Genomic DNA, 19,409 nt, shown 5'->3' on the forward strand with positions numbered 1-19,409 from the left:
AAAGGGAGAAAGGAGAGGGTTTAAATTTCATTAAGACTGTAAATAAGGGGAGTGCAAAGGCTGCAACTCCGCAGCTCGATACCTGGCGGTGCTCTGGTGGGACAGGTGAATCCCCAGGAACAGAGTGGGGTCCGTGAGGTTCTCGGGCCACACGGGGAAAAGCAGCTCCACTGCTGGAGCAGTCTTTGGTAGAGACTGTTGAAGCCACCTGGTCCCAGCAGACCCCGGAAGGCAGCCACATTTGCTGGTGCTGGAGAAAGGTTGTTGAGGGTGAAGCCTGGTGCCAGATGTGTGTTGCAGTTTTCCATGGTCCCTGAAATGCTGAGGCTACACTGTCTCTTGATATTTTTTGGGGGCGGGCTGGCACCTGGCCACAGTCTCGGGCACCAGCGACAGCAGGGCCCAGCGGGCATTCCTGGGTGCAGCCGACATTCGGCCATTGCTCAGTGAGACCCTCCCGCAGAGGGGCGGGGCGGGTCAAAGCCACAGTCCTTCGGAAATAAGGGGCTGGGGAAAACAGCCACATCTGAGACAAAACTTGGGAGAGAGGTACTGCCTGGAACCTAGTCATGGAGAGTGGAAAAGCGGGGAGTGGACAAGAGCTGAAGATGGAGGACCGGTGTGCGATTGCTGATCCGGGTGAACAGACTGGGTGGCGTCATTTTTTACCGCTCCTGCACATGCACATCTAGGAGAACCGCAACAATCCACCCCAGTAGGCTAGTAGCACCGTCTAGTGGAGAGTGGAGCTGTTACACTGAGCCCTGCCCAACTTGGCCAACTTCGCTCTTCAAGAACACAAACCTCACCGGTGACTTAATTTATGGACTATAAAGAGCTACATGGACTGACCTCTACAGGAAAACGAAACAATTTCAGTCCTACTGAATCTGTTAGCAGGTTCATCTATTCAATTTTTTTTTACTTTCTCTTTTTTCTTGGTCTCTTTTACAATTCTTTTTCTTGAATACAGAAAGGGAAAAAAACTCATTTTTATTTTAAATTTTTACTTAAATATCTGTTTTTAATTTTTATTACTATATTTTTTACTTTTGTTTAAATTTTTTTCAAATTCTACTTCACTTCCATCATTTTATTTTAGTCTACTTCAGTGTACTCACCTTTTCAAATTTTCAAACAATTTCCTTTTTTTCTTTCTTTTTCTTTTTTTCTCTTTTTCATTTCTTTTTTTTGAATGCAGAAAGAGAAAACTTCATTTTTACTTTCAATTTCTTTTAAAAATATTTTTATTTAATTTTTATCACTATATTTTTTGCTTTTATGTAATTTTTTTCAAATTCTCTCTTACTGCCATCATTTTATTTCAGTCTACTACAGTGTACTCCTTCAAATTTTCAAACGATTTCTTTTTTTTGTCTTTTCTTTTATTCTTTTTAAATCTTTTTTCTTTTTCATTTCTTTTCTTTTTTCTTAAATACAGAAAATGAAAAAAATCGTTTCTTTCTGATTTTTACTAAAAATATTTTTCTATAATTTTTTCCACTATATTCTCTACTTTTGTGTATTTTAGTCTACTTTCGTGGATTCAATTTTTCAAATTCTCAAACGGTTTCCTTTTTTTTCTCTCCCCCCCTTTTTTGTTTGTTTGTTTGTTTGTTTCTTTGTTTCTCTAATCGGTCAAACCACTTTCTACACCCAGACCAAAACACACCTAGGATCTAGCATCATCATTCAATTTTTGTGTGTGTGTTTTTAATTTTTAATTTTAATAATTTTTTAATTTTAATTTTTTAATTTCAATTTTTCTACTTCATTAATTCCTTTTCTCCCTTCAAAATGACAAAATGAAGGAATTCACCCCAAAAGAAAGAGCACCAAGAAACGACAGCCAGGGATTTAACCAACATGGATACAAGCAAGATGTCTAAAACAGAATTTAGAATCAAAATAATAAGAACACTATCTGGAGTCGAAAATAGATTAGAATCCCTTTCTGCAGAGATAAAAGAAGTAAAAAATAGCCAGAATGAAATAAAAAATGCTATAACTGAGCTGCAATCATGGATGGATGCAGCAGCAGCAATGATGGATGAGGCAGAACAGAGAATCAGCGATGTAGAGGACAAACTTATAGAGAATAACGAAGAAGAAAAAAAAGAGGGATTTTAAGGAAAAAGAGCATGATTTAAGAATTAGATAAATCAGTGACTCATGAAAAAGGAACATCAGAATCATAGTGGTCCCAGAGGAGGAAGAGAGAGAAATAGGGGTAGAAGGGTTATGTGAGCAAATCATAGCAGAAAACTTTCCTAACCTGGGGAAAGACACAGACATCAAAATCCAGGAAGCACAGAGGACCCCCATTAGATTCAACAAAAAACGACCATCAACAAGGCATATCATAGTCAAATTCACAAAATACTGAGGCAAGGAGAGAATCATGAAAGCAGCAAGGGAAAAAAAGTCCCTAACCTACAAGAGAAGCCAGATCAGGTTTGCAGCAGACCTATCCACAGAAACTTGGCAGGCCAGAAAGGAGTGGCGAGATATGTTCAGTGTGCTGAATCAGAAAAATATGCAGCCAAGAATTCTTTATCCAGCAAGGCTGTCATTCAAAATAGAAGGAGAGATAAAAAGTTTCCCAGACAAACAAAAATTAGAGTTTGTGACCACTAAACCAGCCCTCAAGAAATTTTAAGGGGGACTTTCTGAGGGGAGAAAAGATGAAAAAAAAAAATATATATATACATATATATGTATGTATGTATATATATATGTATATATACATATATATGTATACATATATACATACATACATACATATATATGTGTATATATATATATATATATATATATATACCAAAAGCAACAAAAGATTAGAAAGAACCAGAGAACACCACCAGAAAATCCAACTCTACAAGCATCATAATGGCAATAAATTAATATCTTTCAGTACTCACTCTAAACATCAATGGACTCAATGCTCCAATCAAAAGACATAGGGTAACAGAGTGGATAAGAAAACAAGACCCATCTATATACTGTTTACAAGAGACCCAATCTAGACCTAAAGACACCTACAGATTGGAAATAAGGGGATGGAGAACCATCTATCATGCTAATGGTCAACAAGAGAAAGCCATACTTATATCAGATAATCTAGACTTTAAAATAAAGACTGAATCAAGAGATGCAAAAGGGCATTATATCATAATCAAGGGGTCTATCCACCAAGAAGACCTAACAATTATAAACATTTATGTTCCAAATGTGGAAGCACCCAAATATATAAATCAATTAAACACAAACATAAAGAAACTCATCTATAGTAATACCATAATAATAGGAGACTTTAACACCCCACTCACAGCAATGGACAGATCATCTAATCAAAAAATCAACAAGGAAACAATGGCTTTGAATGACACATTGGACCAGATGGACTTAACAGATATATTCAGAACATTTCATCCTAAAGCAGCAGAATATACATTCTTCTCCAGTGCACATGGAACATTCTCCAGAATAGACCATATACTGGGACACAAATCAGCCCTAAGTAAGTACAAAAAGATCGAGATCATACCGTGCATATTTTCAGACCACAATGCTATGAATCTCTAAATCAACCACAAGAAAAAAATTTGGAAAGGTAACAAATACTTGGAGACTGAAAAACATCCTACTAAAGAATGAATAGGCTAACCAAGCAGTTAAAGAAGAAATTAAAAAGTATATGGAAGTCAATGAAAATGAAAGCACCACAACCCAAAACCTCTGGGACACAGCAAAGGTGGTCATAAGAGGAAAGTATGTAGCAATTCAGGCCTTCCTAAAGAAGGAAGAAAGATCTCAGATACACAACCTAACCTTATGCCTTAAGGAGCTGGAAAAAGAACAGCAAATAAAACCCAAAACCAGCAGAAAACAGGCAATAATAAAGATTAGAGGAGAAATCAATGCTATCGAAACTAAAAAAAAACCCAGAACAGATCAATGAAACCAGAAGCTGGTTCTTTGAAAGAATTAACAAAATTGATAAACCACTAGCCAGTTTGATCAAGAAGAAAAAGGAAAGGACCCAAAGAAGTAAAATCAGGAATGAAAGAGGAGAAATCACAACCAACACAACAGAAATAAAGGCAATAATAAGATAATAATATGAGCAATTATATGCCAATAAAATGGGCAATCTGGAAGAAATGGACAAATTCCTAGAAACATATACACTACCAAAACTGAAACAGGAAGAAACAGAAAATTTGAAGAGACCCATCACCAGTAAGGAAATAGAATTAGTAATCAAAAATCTCCCAAAAAACAAGAGTCCAGGGCCAGATGGCTTTCCAGGGGAATTTTACCAAACATTTAAGGAAGAGTTAACACCTATTCTCTTGAAACTGTTCCAAAAAATAGAAATGGGAGGAAAACATCCAAACTCTTTCTATGAAGCCAGTATTACCCTGATTCCAAAAAGAGACAGAGACCCCACTAAAAAGGAGAACTATAGACCAATTTCCCTGATGAACATGGATGCAAAAATAGTCAACAAGGTATTAGCCAACCGGATCAAACAGTACATTAAAAAATTATTCACCGCGACCAAGTGTGATTTATACCTGGGATGCAGGGCTGGTTCAATATCCACAAAACAATTAACATGATTCATCACATCAATAAAATAAAAGACAAGAACCATATGATCCTCTCAATAGATGCAGAGAAGCATTTAACAAATACAGCATCCTTTCTTGATAAAAATCCTCAAGAAAGTAGGGATAGAAGGATCATACCTTGAGATGATAAAAGCCATATACAAGCGACCCAATGCTAATATCATCCTCAATGGGGAAAAACTGAGAGCTTTCCACCTAAGGTCAGGAACAAGACAGGGATGTCCACTCTCACCACTGTTATTCAACATAGTATTGGAAGTCTTAGCCTCTGCAATCAGACAACACAAAGAAATAAAAGGCATCCAAATCAGCCAGGAGGAGGCCAAACTTCCACTCTTTGCAGATGATATGATACTCTATATGGAAAACCCAAAATATTCCACCAAAAAAACTGCTAGAACTGATTCATGAATTCAGCAAAGTGGCAGGATATAAAATCAATGCACAGAAATTGGTTGCATTCCTATACACCAACAATGAAGTAAGAGAAAGAGAAATCAAGAAATCTATCTCATTTACAGTTGCACCAAAAACCATAGAATGCCTACGAATAAATCTAACCAATGATGTGAAAAATCTATATACTGAAAACTATAGAAAGTGTATGAAAGAAATTGAAGAAGACACAAAGAAATGGAAAAAGATTCCATGCTCCTGGATACAAGAACAAATATTGTTAAAATGTCGATACTACCCGAAGCAGTCTACATATTCAATGCAATCCCTATCAAAGTAACACCAGTTCTTCACAGAACTAGAACAAATAATCCTAAAATTTTTATGGAACCAGAAAAGACCCCGAATAGCCCAAGCAATCTTGAAAAAGAAAACCAAAGCAAGAAACATCACAATCCCAGACTTCAAGCTATACTACAAAGTTGTAATCATCAATATAGTATAGTACTGGCACAAGAACAGACACTCAGATCAATAGAACAGAATAGAGAACTCAGAAATGGACCCACAAACATATGACCAACTACTCTTTGACAAAGCAGGAAAGAATCTCCAATGGAATAAAGACAGTCTCTTCAGCAAGTGGTGCTGGGAAAAGTGGACAGCGACATGCAGAAGAATGAACCTGGACCACTTTCTTACACCATACACAAAAATAAGCTCAAAATGGATAAAAGACCTCAATGTAAGACAGGAAGCCATCAAAATCCTCCAGGAGAAATCAGGCAAAAACCTCTTTGATCTTGGCTGCAGCAATTTCTTACTCAACACGTCTCCAGAGGCAAGGGAAACAAAAGCAAAAATGAACTACTGGGATCTCATCAAAATAAAAAGCTTCTGCCCAGTGAACTAAATAATCAGCAAAACTAAAGGCAACCGACAGACTGGGAGAAGATATTTGCAAATTACATATCTGATAAAGGGTTAGCATCCAAAATCTGCAAAGAACTTATCAAACTCAACACTCAAAAAACAAATAATCCAGTGAAGAAATGGGCAAAAGATATGAACAGATACTTCTCCAAAGAAAACATCCAGATGGCCAACCGACACATGAAAAAATGCTCAACATCACTCATCATCAGGGAGATACAAATGAAAACCACGATGAGATACCACCTTACACCTATCAGAATGGCTAACATTAACAACTCAGGCAACAACAGATATTGGTGAAGATGTGGAGAAAGAGGATCTCTTTTGCATTGTTGGTGGGAATGCAAGCTGGTGCAGCCACTCTGGACAACAGTATGGAGATTTCTCAAAAAACTAAAAATAGAACTACCCTACAACCCAGCAATTGCACTACTAGGTATTTATCCAAGGGATACAGGTGTGCTGTTTCGAAGGGACACATGCACCCCCATGTTTACAGCAGCACTGTCAACAATAGCCAAAGTATGGAAAGAACCCAAATGTCCATCAATGGATGAATGGATAAAGAAGTTGTGGTATATATATATACAATGGAGTATTACTCGCCAATCAAAATGAATGAAATCTTGCCATTTGCAACTACGTGGATGGAACTGGAGGGTATTATGTTAAGTGAAATTAGTCAGAGAAAGACAAAAATCATATGACTTCACTCATATGAGGACTTTAAGAGACAAAACAGATGAACATAAGGGAAGGGAAACAAATAATATAAAAATAGGGAGGGGGACAAAACAAAAGAGACTCATACATATGGAGAACAAACAGGGTTGCTGGAGGGGTTGTGGGATGGAGGATGGGCTAAATGGGTAAGGGACATTAAGGAATCTACTTCTGAAATAATTACTTCACTATATACTAACTAATTTGGATGTAAAATTTAAAAACTAAAAAATAAAGTTAAGTTACTTTTACCTAAAAAAAAAAAAAAAAAAAGAAAAGAAATCTAACCTGTGTGTGCACTATCTGAACAAATAGCAAAGTAAATGAAGAAATGCATGATATGAGTCTACATTTTGTCAATAAAATAAAGAGGATTGTCAAGTCAGTAGTTCCTCCCTGTGTGCAATGCCTTATACATAATACCTGTGGAGAATTTAGCTAAACTACTCCATGATATTGCTGCCTGGTCCATTTTGTGTGGCCAAGTGGCATGCAAGGGCCTTGAAGTGACATTAGTGCCTCCCAAAAAGCATGGCGATAGCAGCTCACAGTCACAAGTAAATGTAAATTCCTGATAAGATTTGCCAAGCAGCCCTTCTGACCAACAGCGCCCCTTCCACCTACCCAGGGCCTTTCCCTTGTGTGCCCATTAGAGAAGACCCTTGTAGAGCTTACCAAAACACTGCTGTTTTGGGTTGGATTTGGCCAATCTGGCTGTAGCCCAGGAATCCCTAACCACTCCACCCATGTACTCTGATAAAGTCATGTGCTCTAAGTCCTGTAGCTTTCTCTGCCTTCACTCTACCTTGGCCTTCCTGCTATGTGGCCACTTGGGGGCTGCTGTGTACCTACTTCCTCCAGGACCTGAGTAATAAACTTTTCTTGTGGTCTTTTGTTGAACTGCCTCCACTTAACAAATGTTAATTTAACAAGTCCACAATAATATATTTTTAACCAATACATAGAATGCATGAGTCTAGTCTAAAGGATCCTTCTTCAAACATTTTTGTCACTTGGATTCCAGGCCAGTACAATTTTCTGGTTTCCTCCTATCACACTAGCTGTACCTTTGGTTTCCCCACCTCTTTTGTTAAAAGTCTTCTCATCTCCTTAACTTCTAAATGTTGGAGTGCCCTAGACCTTAGGCCTTGGGCCTCTCTTCTGTTGACATTCTCTAGGTAATCTTACCTAATCTAATGGTTTTAAATAGCATCTACATGCTGATGGTTCCTAAATTTTTATTTCAAGTTTGGACCCTTCCCTAGAGTTTAGGCTCAAGTATTCTAGGCTTTGCATCTCCGCCTGGATGCCTAATATTGTCTCAAACTTAACAGATCTGAAACCAAAGTCTTGATTCACTACTGCCACAACTTCTATTCCTCCTCCTTCAGTCTTCCTCATCTATGTAATGGTCATTCTCCTCTTTTCAATCCTCAAATGTCTTTCCATCATACAACAAGGTCTTCCATGATTTCACCTTCACTACTCTTTCTTCTTATTATCTGCCTCTCTCACTGCAAACTAGCCACACTGGTCTTCTTGCTATTTTTTGCATACTTCCATGCTCATGTTCACACCTCAAAGCCTTTGCACTAGTAGTACCCTCTGTACAGATGGCTCCTCCCTCAGTTATTCACACAAATCATTCCGTCACTTGATTCACTTCTCTGTTTAAATGTTACTCCCTCATAAGGGGTCTTCCCTAACCAATTTATCTTTAGAAAAAAAAGCTCCTACTATCATTTTTAATCATTTTGCCCAACTTTATTTTTATCAGTAATCATGTTTTGGTATTATACTACAAATTTGTTTTTCACTTGTCTACTGCACTGGAATATGTATATGTATATGTATATGTGTATGTAAACTTTCTTATCGTTGAATCCTCACTGGGAAAAAAACAGGGCTTGAAACATAGTAGTTATTTTTATAAAATTTGCTGAATTCATTTGTTGAATGAATACATTTGTTTACCAGTAGGGATAACATTATGGTACTATATTATCAATACTAGTGACATGAAATAAATATCAGGGAGGAAATTATTTCAACATTTATGGATTTAATATTTAAGTAGAACAAGGATAGAAACACTACACTGGATTAGGAATATAAAAACATTTTAGAGCTGAAAGGGACATTCAAGATTACCTAATATAATCCCTTTGTGTTTAAATGTATTTAATTTGCATAACTTGGAATTATCATTTCATTTTCTTGAATATCTGGGTTCAGGCTAACTTATTGAAAGCTGATACTTTTACTTCCTCTAAAGGAAATAAATATTAAAACACTTTACTCTCAAGAACATTAAGATTTAAATGTAAAGCAATGACTTATGGAAGAGGAAAATAGTTTTGGATCAATATTAGTATTACTAACCTAAGAATCTTGGCGTTTTATGTTATAAAAACAAAAATAACAACATATAGGAGCAGGAAAACAAAGAGTGAGGCAATAAGTTCTATGTATAGCATGACTGAGTTAATAAAATTATAGAAATCTTCCTATAATTAACCTATCAAGAATGTTAATCATCACACACACACACACACACACACATACACACACACACACCACAAATCAAAAGAATTTCCAGGTTTTTTAAACTTGCAACTCAAAGATATGACCTTGCTATCAAAAACTAGATCTTTCGGCATTTGAAAAAAACATCATTTTAACACCTAAACTTCAAGCAGGCAGCAGGGCTTCTTTTGTAAGACTAACCTATTGAGCTGCTGCATTTCACTTTTATTTGAAAAGACTGATCCAGTGTTTTTATAACTCTTGATTAAGCTGTTTAAATAAAAAAGTAAATGTTGAAAAAGGAAACCACTGTAGTTAAGCTCTATGTAAACGAGCAATAGGCAAATCTCTGGTGATGGGAAAGTTCGGTGGGATAGCTAAATCTATTCAAACCTCTTTAGCTGAAAAATTAAAGCTCCCACAAGGTTTGTAGAGCTTTAGGTTTTCCACTGAATCTTAGATAGCTTTTCAAAAATACTGACATTCAACACCTTGCCAATAGTAAAAGCAACTTTGGGGGAAAAGTTAACAGAGTTTTTGAAACATAAAATGTCCTCAGTATTTGGTGCAATTTGAGAGTTTTCTAAACACAATTGGGATTGTTTATGAGTATGTGTGTGTGTGTGTGTATTCCTAGCACTGTGACTGTCATATGACAGTCACCAAACTGTTTATTATTATTGTTTTATTATCATTTTTATTATTAGTAGTAGTATGTATGATTATACTTTCTATTTCAAATCAATGCACAAATAATTATAATAAAAAACAGGGCACCTGGGTGGCTCAGTCGGTTAAGTGTCTGGCTTCAGCTCATGTAATGATCTCATGGTTTGTGGGTTTGAGCCCCACATCGGGTTCTCTGCTGTCAGTGCAGAGCCCACTTCAGATCCTCTGTCCCTCTCTCTTTCTGCCCTTCCCCTGCTTGTGCTAAAAATAAAATAAACATTAAAAAAACACTCAATAACATTATGAAGAGTGTGTATTTAAAAAAATGATAACAATCTTCCTTTTTAGAAAAGCAATATTTTCCCTTATGTGGTTTTCTAAAACAATTTGCTTTTCAATATATATGCATTATTGCCATTACTGCCCATGTTTGTTTGTTTATTTATTTATTTACTTACTTACTCATTTCTTATATCCTGGACCCTCTCTCCCTGAGCATTCTCATAAAATGTTTTGCTTTGAGCTTCCTAATTTTCTGAGTTTGAGAGCAGCAGGCAATTGAAGGTAAGGAGAGAGGGTCAGATCCAGTGAAATTCCCTCCAGTCTAGTCTAAGTCCTTGTTTTTTCTTCAGGAGTTAGAAAACAGTTATATTACTATATTAATATAAAACAATGGGAGAGTACTTGGCTTTTGATGTTTCATTTTGGTTTTGTTATATTGATTACATGTCATTAATTTACAACGTGTGGATCATCATCTCACTAAAACCTGTTACTGGCATGGTCTCAAATGTGATTAATGTTACTGTGGTTGAATAATTGTGGGTTTTCTCATTTTTCAAAAAAATCTCTTATTAAAGAAAGTGGAATAAAAATTAACATAATTGCAATGCAGTAGAGACTCCAAATCTGTTTTGAATTGTCTGGTAAGAACAGTGTGTTTCCTCAGTAACTTGATTTTTAACCAGTTTAAATGATTTTCCCTTCTACTATGAGAAAATCCCAGGAGTAGATAGTTAGATGACAGGTGTTAATGTCATTAACATTCTGTCAGCTCTTGTCAATGTGTTAAAGGTGCCCCTGCTGTTCAGTCACTCCTGTCCTCCAGTTGGTGAAGTCATTTAGCCACCAGTCAATCAAAAAACTAAGTTGACTTTGGGCAGTAGACTGCCCTGCCATTGCCAAAATCTATGTGAGTAAATGTGATAAGAAATTTGTCAACAGGATATAAGCAGGAAGGTGAACATTGTGGTTAATGTGCTTTTTAGACAGCTTAAGATTTTAAATCACAACACATATTTAAAAGTCTAAGAAGCCCTTTTTTAAGAATGGTCTTCTTTCCTGTCAGAAAAAGCAAGGAGTAATAAGTAAAAGTGATCCTTCAATTTTAAAGCAAGAAAGAAAAAATCTTGCACAGCCACATTACTGGTCAAGTAGAAAAAAAATGCAAATTCAGAATCCACATATAATGTGCACTCAGAGGATATCCAGGTCTAAGGATTGGCGAGCAGTCCATTCACACTGCTCCCTCTCACCTCTCTTTAGTATGGGCTATTTTTCAGAACTTTGAAAATGTGATTGATTTCAGGTGTTATTCTGAACCTTGCCTCACCAATATTTCCTTTTAACGTTTATTTATTTTTGAGACAGAGAGAGACAGAGCATGAACGGGGGAGGGTTAGAGAGAGGGAGACACAGAATCTGAAACAGGCTCCAGGCTCTGAGCTGTCAGCACAGAGCCCGACGTGGGGCTCAAACTCACGGATCGTGAGATCATGACCTGAGCCGAAGTCGGCCGCTTAACCGACTGAGCCACCCAGGCGCCCCTACCTCACCAGTATTTCCAATAGGAGCCAAACAAAGACACAGACTACATAATTCCTAGTAATCTTAAAAGAGAAAAAGAGGTGGAATCTAGAAATTAGTAAATTAAAAACAACAGGGCTATGAGAAATAATGTCATGAGTTGTTGAAGTTATCTTAAGACAGCTTGAGGGGTGCCTGGGGGCTCAGTCAGTTGAGCATCTGACTCTTGGTTTCAGCTCAGGTCATGATTTCACGGTTTGTGGGTTCAAGCCCCCATCAGGCTTTGTGCTGATGGCATGGAGTCTGCTTGGGATTCTATCTCCCTCTCTCTCTTCCCCTCCCCTGCTGTCTCTCTCTCTCACTCTTTCTCTCAAAAATAAATAAATTATCATAAAAATTAAAAAAAAAAAAAACAGGGGCACCTGGGTGGCTCAGTCGGTTGAGTGTCTGACTTCGGCTCAGGTCATGATCTCACGGCTTGTGATTTCGAGCCCCACATCTGGCTCTGTGATGACAGCTCAGAGCCTGAAGCCTGCTTCAGATTCTGTCTCCATCTCTCTCTCTCTGCCCCTCCCTTGCTCATGCACTGTCTGTCTCTCTCCCTCAAATATAAATGAATATTAAAAAAAAAAAAAGACAGCTCGAGCTCACTACAATCAAACAGGCACAAGGTGGACAATTCTAGTATCATATATGGAAAATACTCCTCATTTAATAAACAAGAATGCCTTTTAAAGCTCAAGTATGTAAAATTAAGTAATATCTAATACATAGTAAACATTCAACAAATAAAAGTGAATATTACCATTTTTAAACTTACTAAAAATAAGAATATAGACTCTATTTCAATTCACTGAACAAATGAACTGAAACTTCCAATACTATTATGAGCATATGCACATGAAGAATACTGAGAATTCTGCTTTAAGAATCTGCATAATAGCAATAACTTCCTCACATAGTTAGATTTTTGAACAATGTGCATTTCTATATATTTAGTGCTATTATATCCATTATAGATTATCCCCTTTGATCCTAGAACCTCCATACTATGATTTATAAGAGAATTATCCCCATTTCTCCCTTTTTTGTAGTCTTATAAAATTAGTTTTGCTTATTTTACTCTTTCCATCTATTTTTCTGAGTCAGAACAAGCAATCAATTTTGGACAGAGAAAGGGAGACAGAGGTGATAAGGTTCCTTCTAAAGCCACTGGCTATTCTTCAGGATGTAGGAAATAGCTTGAGCCAATACATTCATAGGAGACCTTTTCGTTGTCTTCTTTTTTTTTTTTTAAACCTCCCTCCCTGGTCATTGTTTTTTTTTTACATTTACTTTAAAAAGGTGTGGATTATCCTTTCTCAATCTGATTACACTTTACATACATACTCTAAAAGGATGATTCAATGTTATTTAAGTTCCTGAGAAGATTTATAATATGTGACTCAATACGTACCTAATGAGTTTCCACAAGTTGCTACGTGCTATACATGATGATGGACATATATAAATTAGCACACTGGATATGACCATGGAGACAGCAAGACAGAGAAGCATGGAAATGCCAGACTGTCAGTAGCCTGAGGTCAAGTTTTCCATCTTGTGCACTATTATATTTTCATGGCCTGGGAATGACTAGCACATTTTAACTGTTCAGTCAATATTGTGAAAGAGTAAGGGTGAACATAAGGTGCTATGAGATTTAGCTCTACTTGGAGATTTGGTGAAGATTCAGCCTGCATATTCGGTTACTCTCTGGCAATCATGCCATTGTCATTAGCAATAGCAATGATGCTGTTCTGAAAGCAGAGAGGCATGGCAGTGCTATTCAGTTTTTGAATTCATAGTCCTTATAAGAGAGATTATTCTTGAGTAGGTAAGGTTACTTGCAAGGGAAACTATTCCCATACTTGTGCCTGTAGTTGTTCAATTTAAAGTTCAGTGACCTAAAACAAAACAAATTATTGGCAGGGGACAGAAGTATCAGAAAGATCATCCAGTAGAAAGAATCCTGTACTAAACATAGAATTGTGGTTTTAATCTTAAAACATAATCAAGTATTCCAGGATACCTGGGTGGCTCAGTTGGTTGAGCAGCCCAACCGATTTCAGCTGAGGTTATGATCTTGCAGTTCATGAGATTGAGCCCCACATCAGGCTCTGGGCTAACAGTGCAGAGCCTTCTTGGGATTCTCCCTCTCTCTCTGCCCCTCCCCTGCTCACCCATGCTTGCACTCTCTCTCTCAGAATAAATAAATAAAATAAAAAAAAACATAATCAAGTATCCAACTTTAAAATATCCTTCTCTTTTGTTAGTGCCAGAAGAGTAGAAAAGTATTAATTAGGCACAAAAATTCATAAAACATATATACATATGAAGATCATGCATTTTGTTTGTAATTTTCTAGAAGATTGAAACTCTCAATGGGTGCCTTAAAGAGTCTTCCAAAGCAAGAATAATTTGAGCAACGGATTTATCATTGTCATTCATTAACTTGGAGTTTTTAACCAACTCAACTCAATATTCTAAACTTTACCTAAAATAAATTGCTGTATATTTTATTTTGTTTTTCAAAAAAATATGATATACAAAGTAACAGCCCCATACGTTTTAATATAATTTGCAATCCCCTTGTGGACAAATAGTCACACTTTAGTGCCACTTAAATGAAGAATAACCATTCATCTGTAACATACAGATACAGGAGGCTTTGGATTTTCATTTTAGAGTGCTTAATTACCTGCATAAAGAGAGAAACAAAATAAAGAGTCTTGGCCAAGTTCATGAGGGTTTGAAATTACTTTTCTTTTTCTAAATGAGCAACAAAGACTCCTCAATGTTGCAAGCTGTTGTGTGGCCATAAGACAACGGTAGAAGAAAATATTAAAAGGAACAAGGGGATCAGGAATTAAATTCAAATATATGAGGCAAGAACAAAAATCAAAAGTAGAGAGATGTTGGTGGTATTTCCAGTCACAGGACAATATAACATATTTTTAAGAAAAATCTAGTCAGCAATAAAGCTAAATATTTACATTAAGTATCCCAATGTGGGAAATTACATAATACAAGGTTATTTTTGAGGATTTTCTGCTTCCAAGCACTCACAAACGTATGTTTCCAATATTTCTATTTATGAAAGTACTCAGCATCACTAACAGACTACATAAAACAGTATTAATTCATGAATCAAATGCCTTTGAATGAAAAAAAAAACATTTTTCATGAAAATCTAAATTGCTATTCTCAAGTAATTCAAGTTCAGTACCGTAACTTCCAAGTTTGGCAGTTAAATAAGCATACCACAGAAGAAAAAAGGTAATAGATTTAACCTTGAAACAAGGTGACTGTCATATAGTTGGAAGAATTTACTTATCAGATAAAGTATTTATACTATTTATTCCCTCTAAAGAGATAAAATGGTGAACCAGTATGTAGTTCAAGATATTTATTTAAACCTAAAAGAGGATGATATGGCTCAAACTTTTGAAAACCAAAAGAGAAAAAAGTCATATTTAATTTAGGTGCCAGATTTAACATTAAGCAATTCAAGCTAAATGCTATTTCTTAAGTTCTTCTTGCATATATTTCTATACTTTATATGAATATACTGTATATAAAATAGGGATTTAAAAATACTTATTTAGAAGTAAATACTTAATGTTATATAGATAGCTACTATAATTTATTTAAATACATAATCTACTAATCAATTCATCTAACCCTCCATCCAGGCATCCATTTTATCCTTCTCAATCCTTTCAGTCAATTGATATTGGCCATCCTCTGATTGCTCTTGAATACACATGTGTGTCCTCAGCAAATACCTGCACACATGCAAAGAGGAAAAAAAAAAAAAAAAAAACAACTTCTGACCCAAAAAAAACTTATGTTGATCATTTTCTCTAAGCAACTAGTTACATAAGGAGATTCTTTGTTTTGTTTTGTGTCTACTCAAGTCTCATAAGACTTACCTTGCATATCCAGCGGAGCTTCAAATGAAATTCTTCTTTGAGAAATGGTATTTTTTCTCATATAACTGTTCCCTTGCCTAATCTACCTGGTTTGAAACACTGTCAACTAAAATTTATGCTGCTAATATAAAAACAGCCTATATAAATTCATCCAGTCTGAATAGAGTAGTAAGTTTAGAACTAACTACACAGTAAATACAGAGAGAGAGAGAGAGAGAGAGAGAGAGAGAGAGAGAAACTAATAAACAAAATGCTTAAATAAATAAAGGATATTGTCATCTTCTCCACAAACTTATCATGTCTATTTTCTGTTTCGGGGAATTTCTTGATGTCACGTTCCAGATGAACAATGTGTTGTTCCATTGTTGCAAGGTTGTTCTTGAGAATTTGAGCTGAAACTAAAGAACAATGTGCAAAGTGTTTAGAGTTATTTTACCAAATAATCCGTAAAACAACTAAAAAAACCAGTATCAGTTAAAATATTTTCTAATGTGCAGAATAGTTCCATTAAGTTAACTCGCGTCTTTTGGAATTCCTGCTCATAAACATTCTACTCTCCATGAAATAAGTGGAAATGTGTAATATAATATAGCAAATCATCATGTTTAACATGAGAATGTCACCATTTTATTCAGCCATTAGTTCAAATGAAGGCATTTCTATCTAAATTTATTGATGGAATTCCTTATATTTCTTTCTTTAAAATCTAACTTGAAGATTAAAGAGAAACTGAGGTTCAAAGAGATCTTACTATATTGATGCATGTTCTTGGTTATATAAATGATTTAAAGTTAAATCATATAAAAGGATCAAATATTTTCTTTTGTTGAAATATCCTGATTTTTATAAACCAACATGTATGGTAAAAGTACCCATCTTTAGTACTTTTCATACACGTAGACATGTGAAAAAATACTGTTGATACATAAAGAGAATTTAGAGCAAATCCTAGAGAATACATATGCACATACATACCTACAAAGCTTCAGTGTGCCCTCAAACACCATCATTAATTGCTTTAATTGTCCCTAACATTATCTGTACTTTTCTTTTTCTCTCCTCGTTGACAACCAATAATTTTAAGTATTGTATTCCCACTGCTCCTAAATACATACACATTTCCCAGATCTCTTATGATGCCCTCTCTGCACAGAGTTATTTTTTAATAGACACTATTTTATAGATACTCTATTACTGCATGACTGCCAATTATATATGAAGACACTTCTATCAATAACAATGGCATTTGACAGCGTTCTAGCTGAAAAGACAAGGTTAAGTATTAGAATTTAATAGGTTATCCTGTGACATTGATTTTTAAATCCTGGCCTCTGAAACACTGTTCTTTTCATTAAAAGATTGTGAAACAGAAATAGAGTAATATTACAATTTTCTTTTTAAAGGAAATTTTAGTTTCATTCAGAGGCATATCCATATTGCAGTGAAAAATTTAAGAGACTGACAAAAATCAACCCCCTGGCAAATTTCAGCCAAACTCTTCTGATACAAATTCATCACACTGACACCCATGTGACTTGACAAGGAGAAACTGCCTTAAATATACATGGAAGTTCAAGAGACTGAAAACCCAAAATGAACATTAAAGACAATTTTTTTTCCTATTAATCTGTCAGTTCAAATAACTCTTTCCAATTAAGTTCCATTTGTTTAGCTCTTACAAGCTTGGAAATTATTCTTTATCAGGAGGTCTGAGTTTTTTCTTGCCAAAAATTTGCTAATGGCTCGACCATCATTGTTTGGTTTATTGAAAGGATGAGTTTGCTGTGGAGAAAAGTATTTTCTCTTATTTTAAAACCGAATTTTTTCACTTGCATTTTTCCATTAGAGTCTCAATAATTATTCACAAGGTTTGTTCTTCCCTATGTGCTTGATAGAAAAAATGAAGGTATGAAATTCAGAAGTTGTTAATGTCATTTAGGTTACATAAAAGAAATAAGCTCATGGTAACTTTCTGCTATACACAAAATGTGCCCAAAGGCCAGGTTTAGGTCACAATATTAATCCTCCTACTACAAGCAATAGTAATTCCAGTAGTAAAAATGGGGTGACGATGAGGATTCATCTTCTGATTGTTCAATATAGAAATAGCCTAATCAAGTGCTATACACACAAAAGGCTAGATATCTCAAATAACAAGAGACAATATTTTTAATCAAATTGAATTCTGAATAAAGCAGTATTTTCCAGACATCTGTCCTCAATTTTACATGTCTAATCCTAAATCTTCTGAAATCCTTCCAGAACTCTAGCCCAAATTCTCTACCATTTAGAGGCACTTTGGTTTGTTCAAGTGATCTTCCATATATTACCTTCCACTTTGAGAACTATTTTTGTTTGTGTACATAAGCACAGAGCCTCTATTATAAAACCTCAAGCTGCATAATGGTAAGATCTGTATCTAATACTTCACTTTTCTCTCTGTATTTGTTATAAATAATGTTGAATGTTGAATGTTGAATAAATATTGAATAATAAATATTGAATGAATATGCATATTTGAAAAAGTTTTGGTTCAGACTTTAATTTATGCCTACTATTTTTTAAACTTTTTTTAAGTTTATTTATTCATTCTGACAGAGAGAGAGGTAGAGAAAGAGAGGGAGAGAGACAGAATCCCAAGCGGGCTCTGCACTGTCAGCACAGAGCCTGATGCGGGGCTCCATCTCACAGACCATGAGATCATGATCTGAGCTGAAGCCAAGAGTCGAATGCTTAACAGACTGAGTCACCCAGGTGCCCCTATGCCTACTGTTCTTTTAGTTTCTTTTTTAAAAGTTTTTATTTAAATTCCAATTAGTTAACATACAGTGTAATATTATTTTCAGGTGTACAATATAGTCACTGACACTTCAATAACACTTGGTGCTCCTTACAAGTGAGCTCCTTAATCCCCATCACCTATTTAACCCATCCTCCCACCTACCTCCCCTCTGGTAACCACCAGTTTGTTCTCTATAGTTAAGAGTCCCTTTCTTAGGTTGTTTCTTTCTTTTTTTCTCTTTGCTCATTTGTTTCATTTCCTGGCCTTAACCATAAGCCTGGCCATAACTGTAACCTTAACCCTAGATTTGAGAAGAAAAAAGATACACACACACACACACACACACACACACACACACACACACACACGGAATATTACTGAGCCATAAAAAAGAATGATATCTTGCTATTTGCAATGACATGGATGGAGCTAGACAGTATTACACTAAGTGAAATAAGTCAGAGAAAAACAAATAGCATATGATTTCACTCATATGTGGAATTTATGCTCACTTCTGCAAATCAATGTGCATATAGAGATTAGATATAATCATAATGATTGAAAGTTACCATATCAAGTATTATGTGACTGTGGAAAAGAAGCAGGAAGTTGAAGTCTGTCTAACAATACATAGAGGTGGCAGGGTTGCAGGAGATGCTTAGATGAATGGGAAAATAAGGAACTGGGATAAGGAAGGGAAGGAAGGGACACCTTCATTAGGTTCCTTCTGTCTTCCCCTCGAATAAATTTGCAATATTATGCTTGAACAAAAGAGAATTAAATACTGGAGGTGTGATTCTACCTCACATGCAAACTCATTTTGGCTCACATGGCTGCATTAAATGAAAAATACAATTATTTAAATGCATATCTTTAAATTGTTGGAATTATGGTATCTTAGAGTTAGAAGTAATATTAAAATGGATTTTGGACCAGCCTCTCAAATTTAAAAACACAAGT

The 19,409-nt window shown here is 35.6% G+C and overlaps 1 protein-coding gene across 1 annotated transcript in view; it reads right to left on the reverse strand.

The window, feature by feature from the left end:
- DIAPH2 (diaphanous related formin 2) overlaps positions 1 to 19,409 on the reverse strand; it is a 986,776-nt gene that overhangs the window by 355,618 nt on the left and 611,749 nt on the right. The window contains exon 23 of the mRNA XM_053891427.1: positions 15,940 to 16,065. Coding sequence (XP_053747402.1) covers positions 15,940 to 16,065 — 126 coding nt within the window. The remainder of the gene's footprint in view (positions 1 to 15,939; positions 16,066 to 19,409) is intronic.

The sequence above is a fragment of the Panthera pardus genome, unplaced genomic scaffold (genome assembly GCF_024362965.1).
Source record: "Panthera pardus isolate Hobbes unplaced genomic scaffold, ASM2436296v1 HiC_scaffold_27, whole genome shotgun sequence".
NCBI lineage: Eukaryota > Metazoa > Chordata > Mammalia > Carnivora > Felidae > Panthera > Panthera pardus.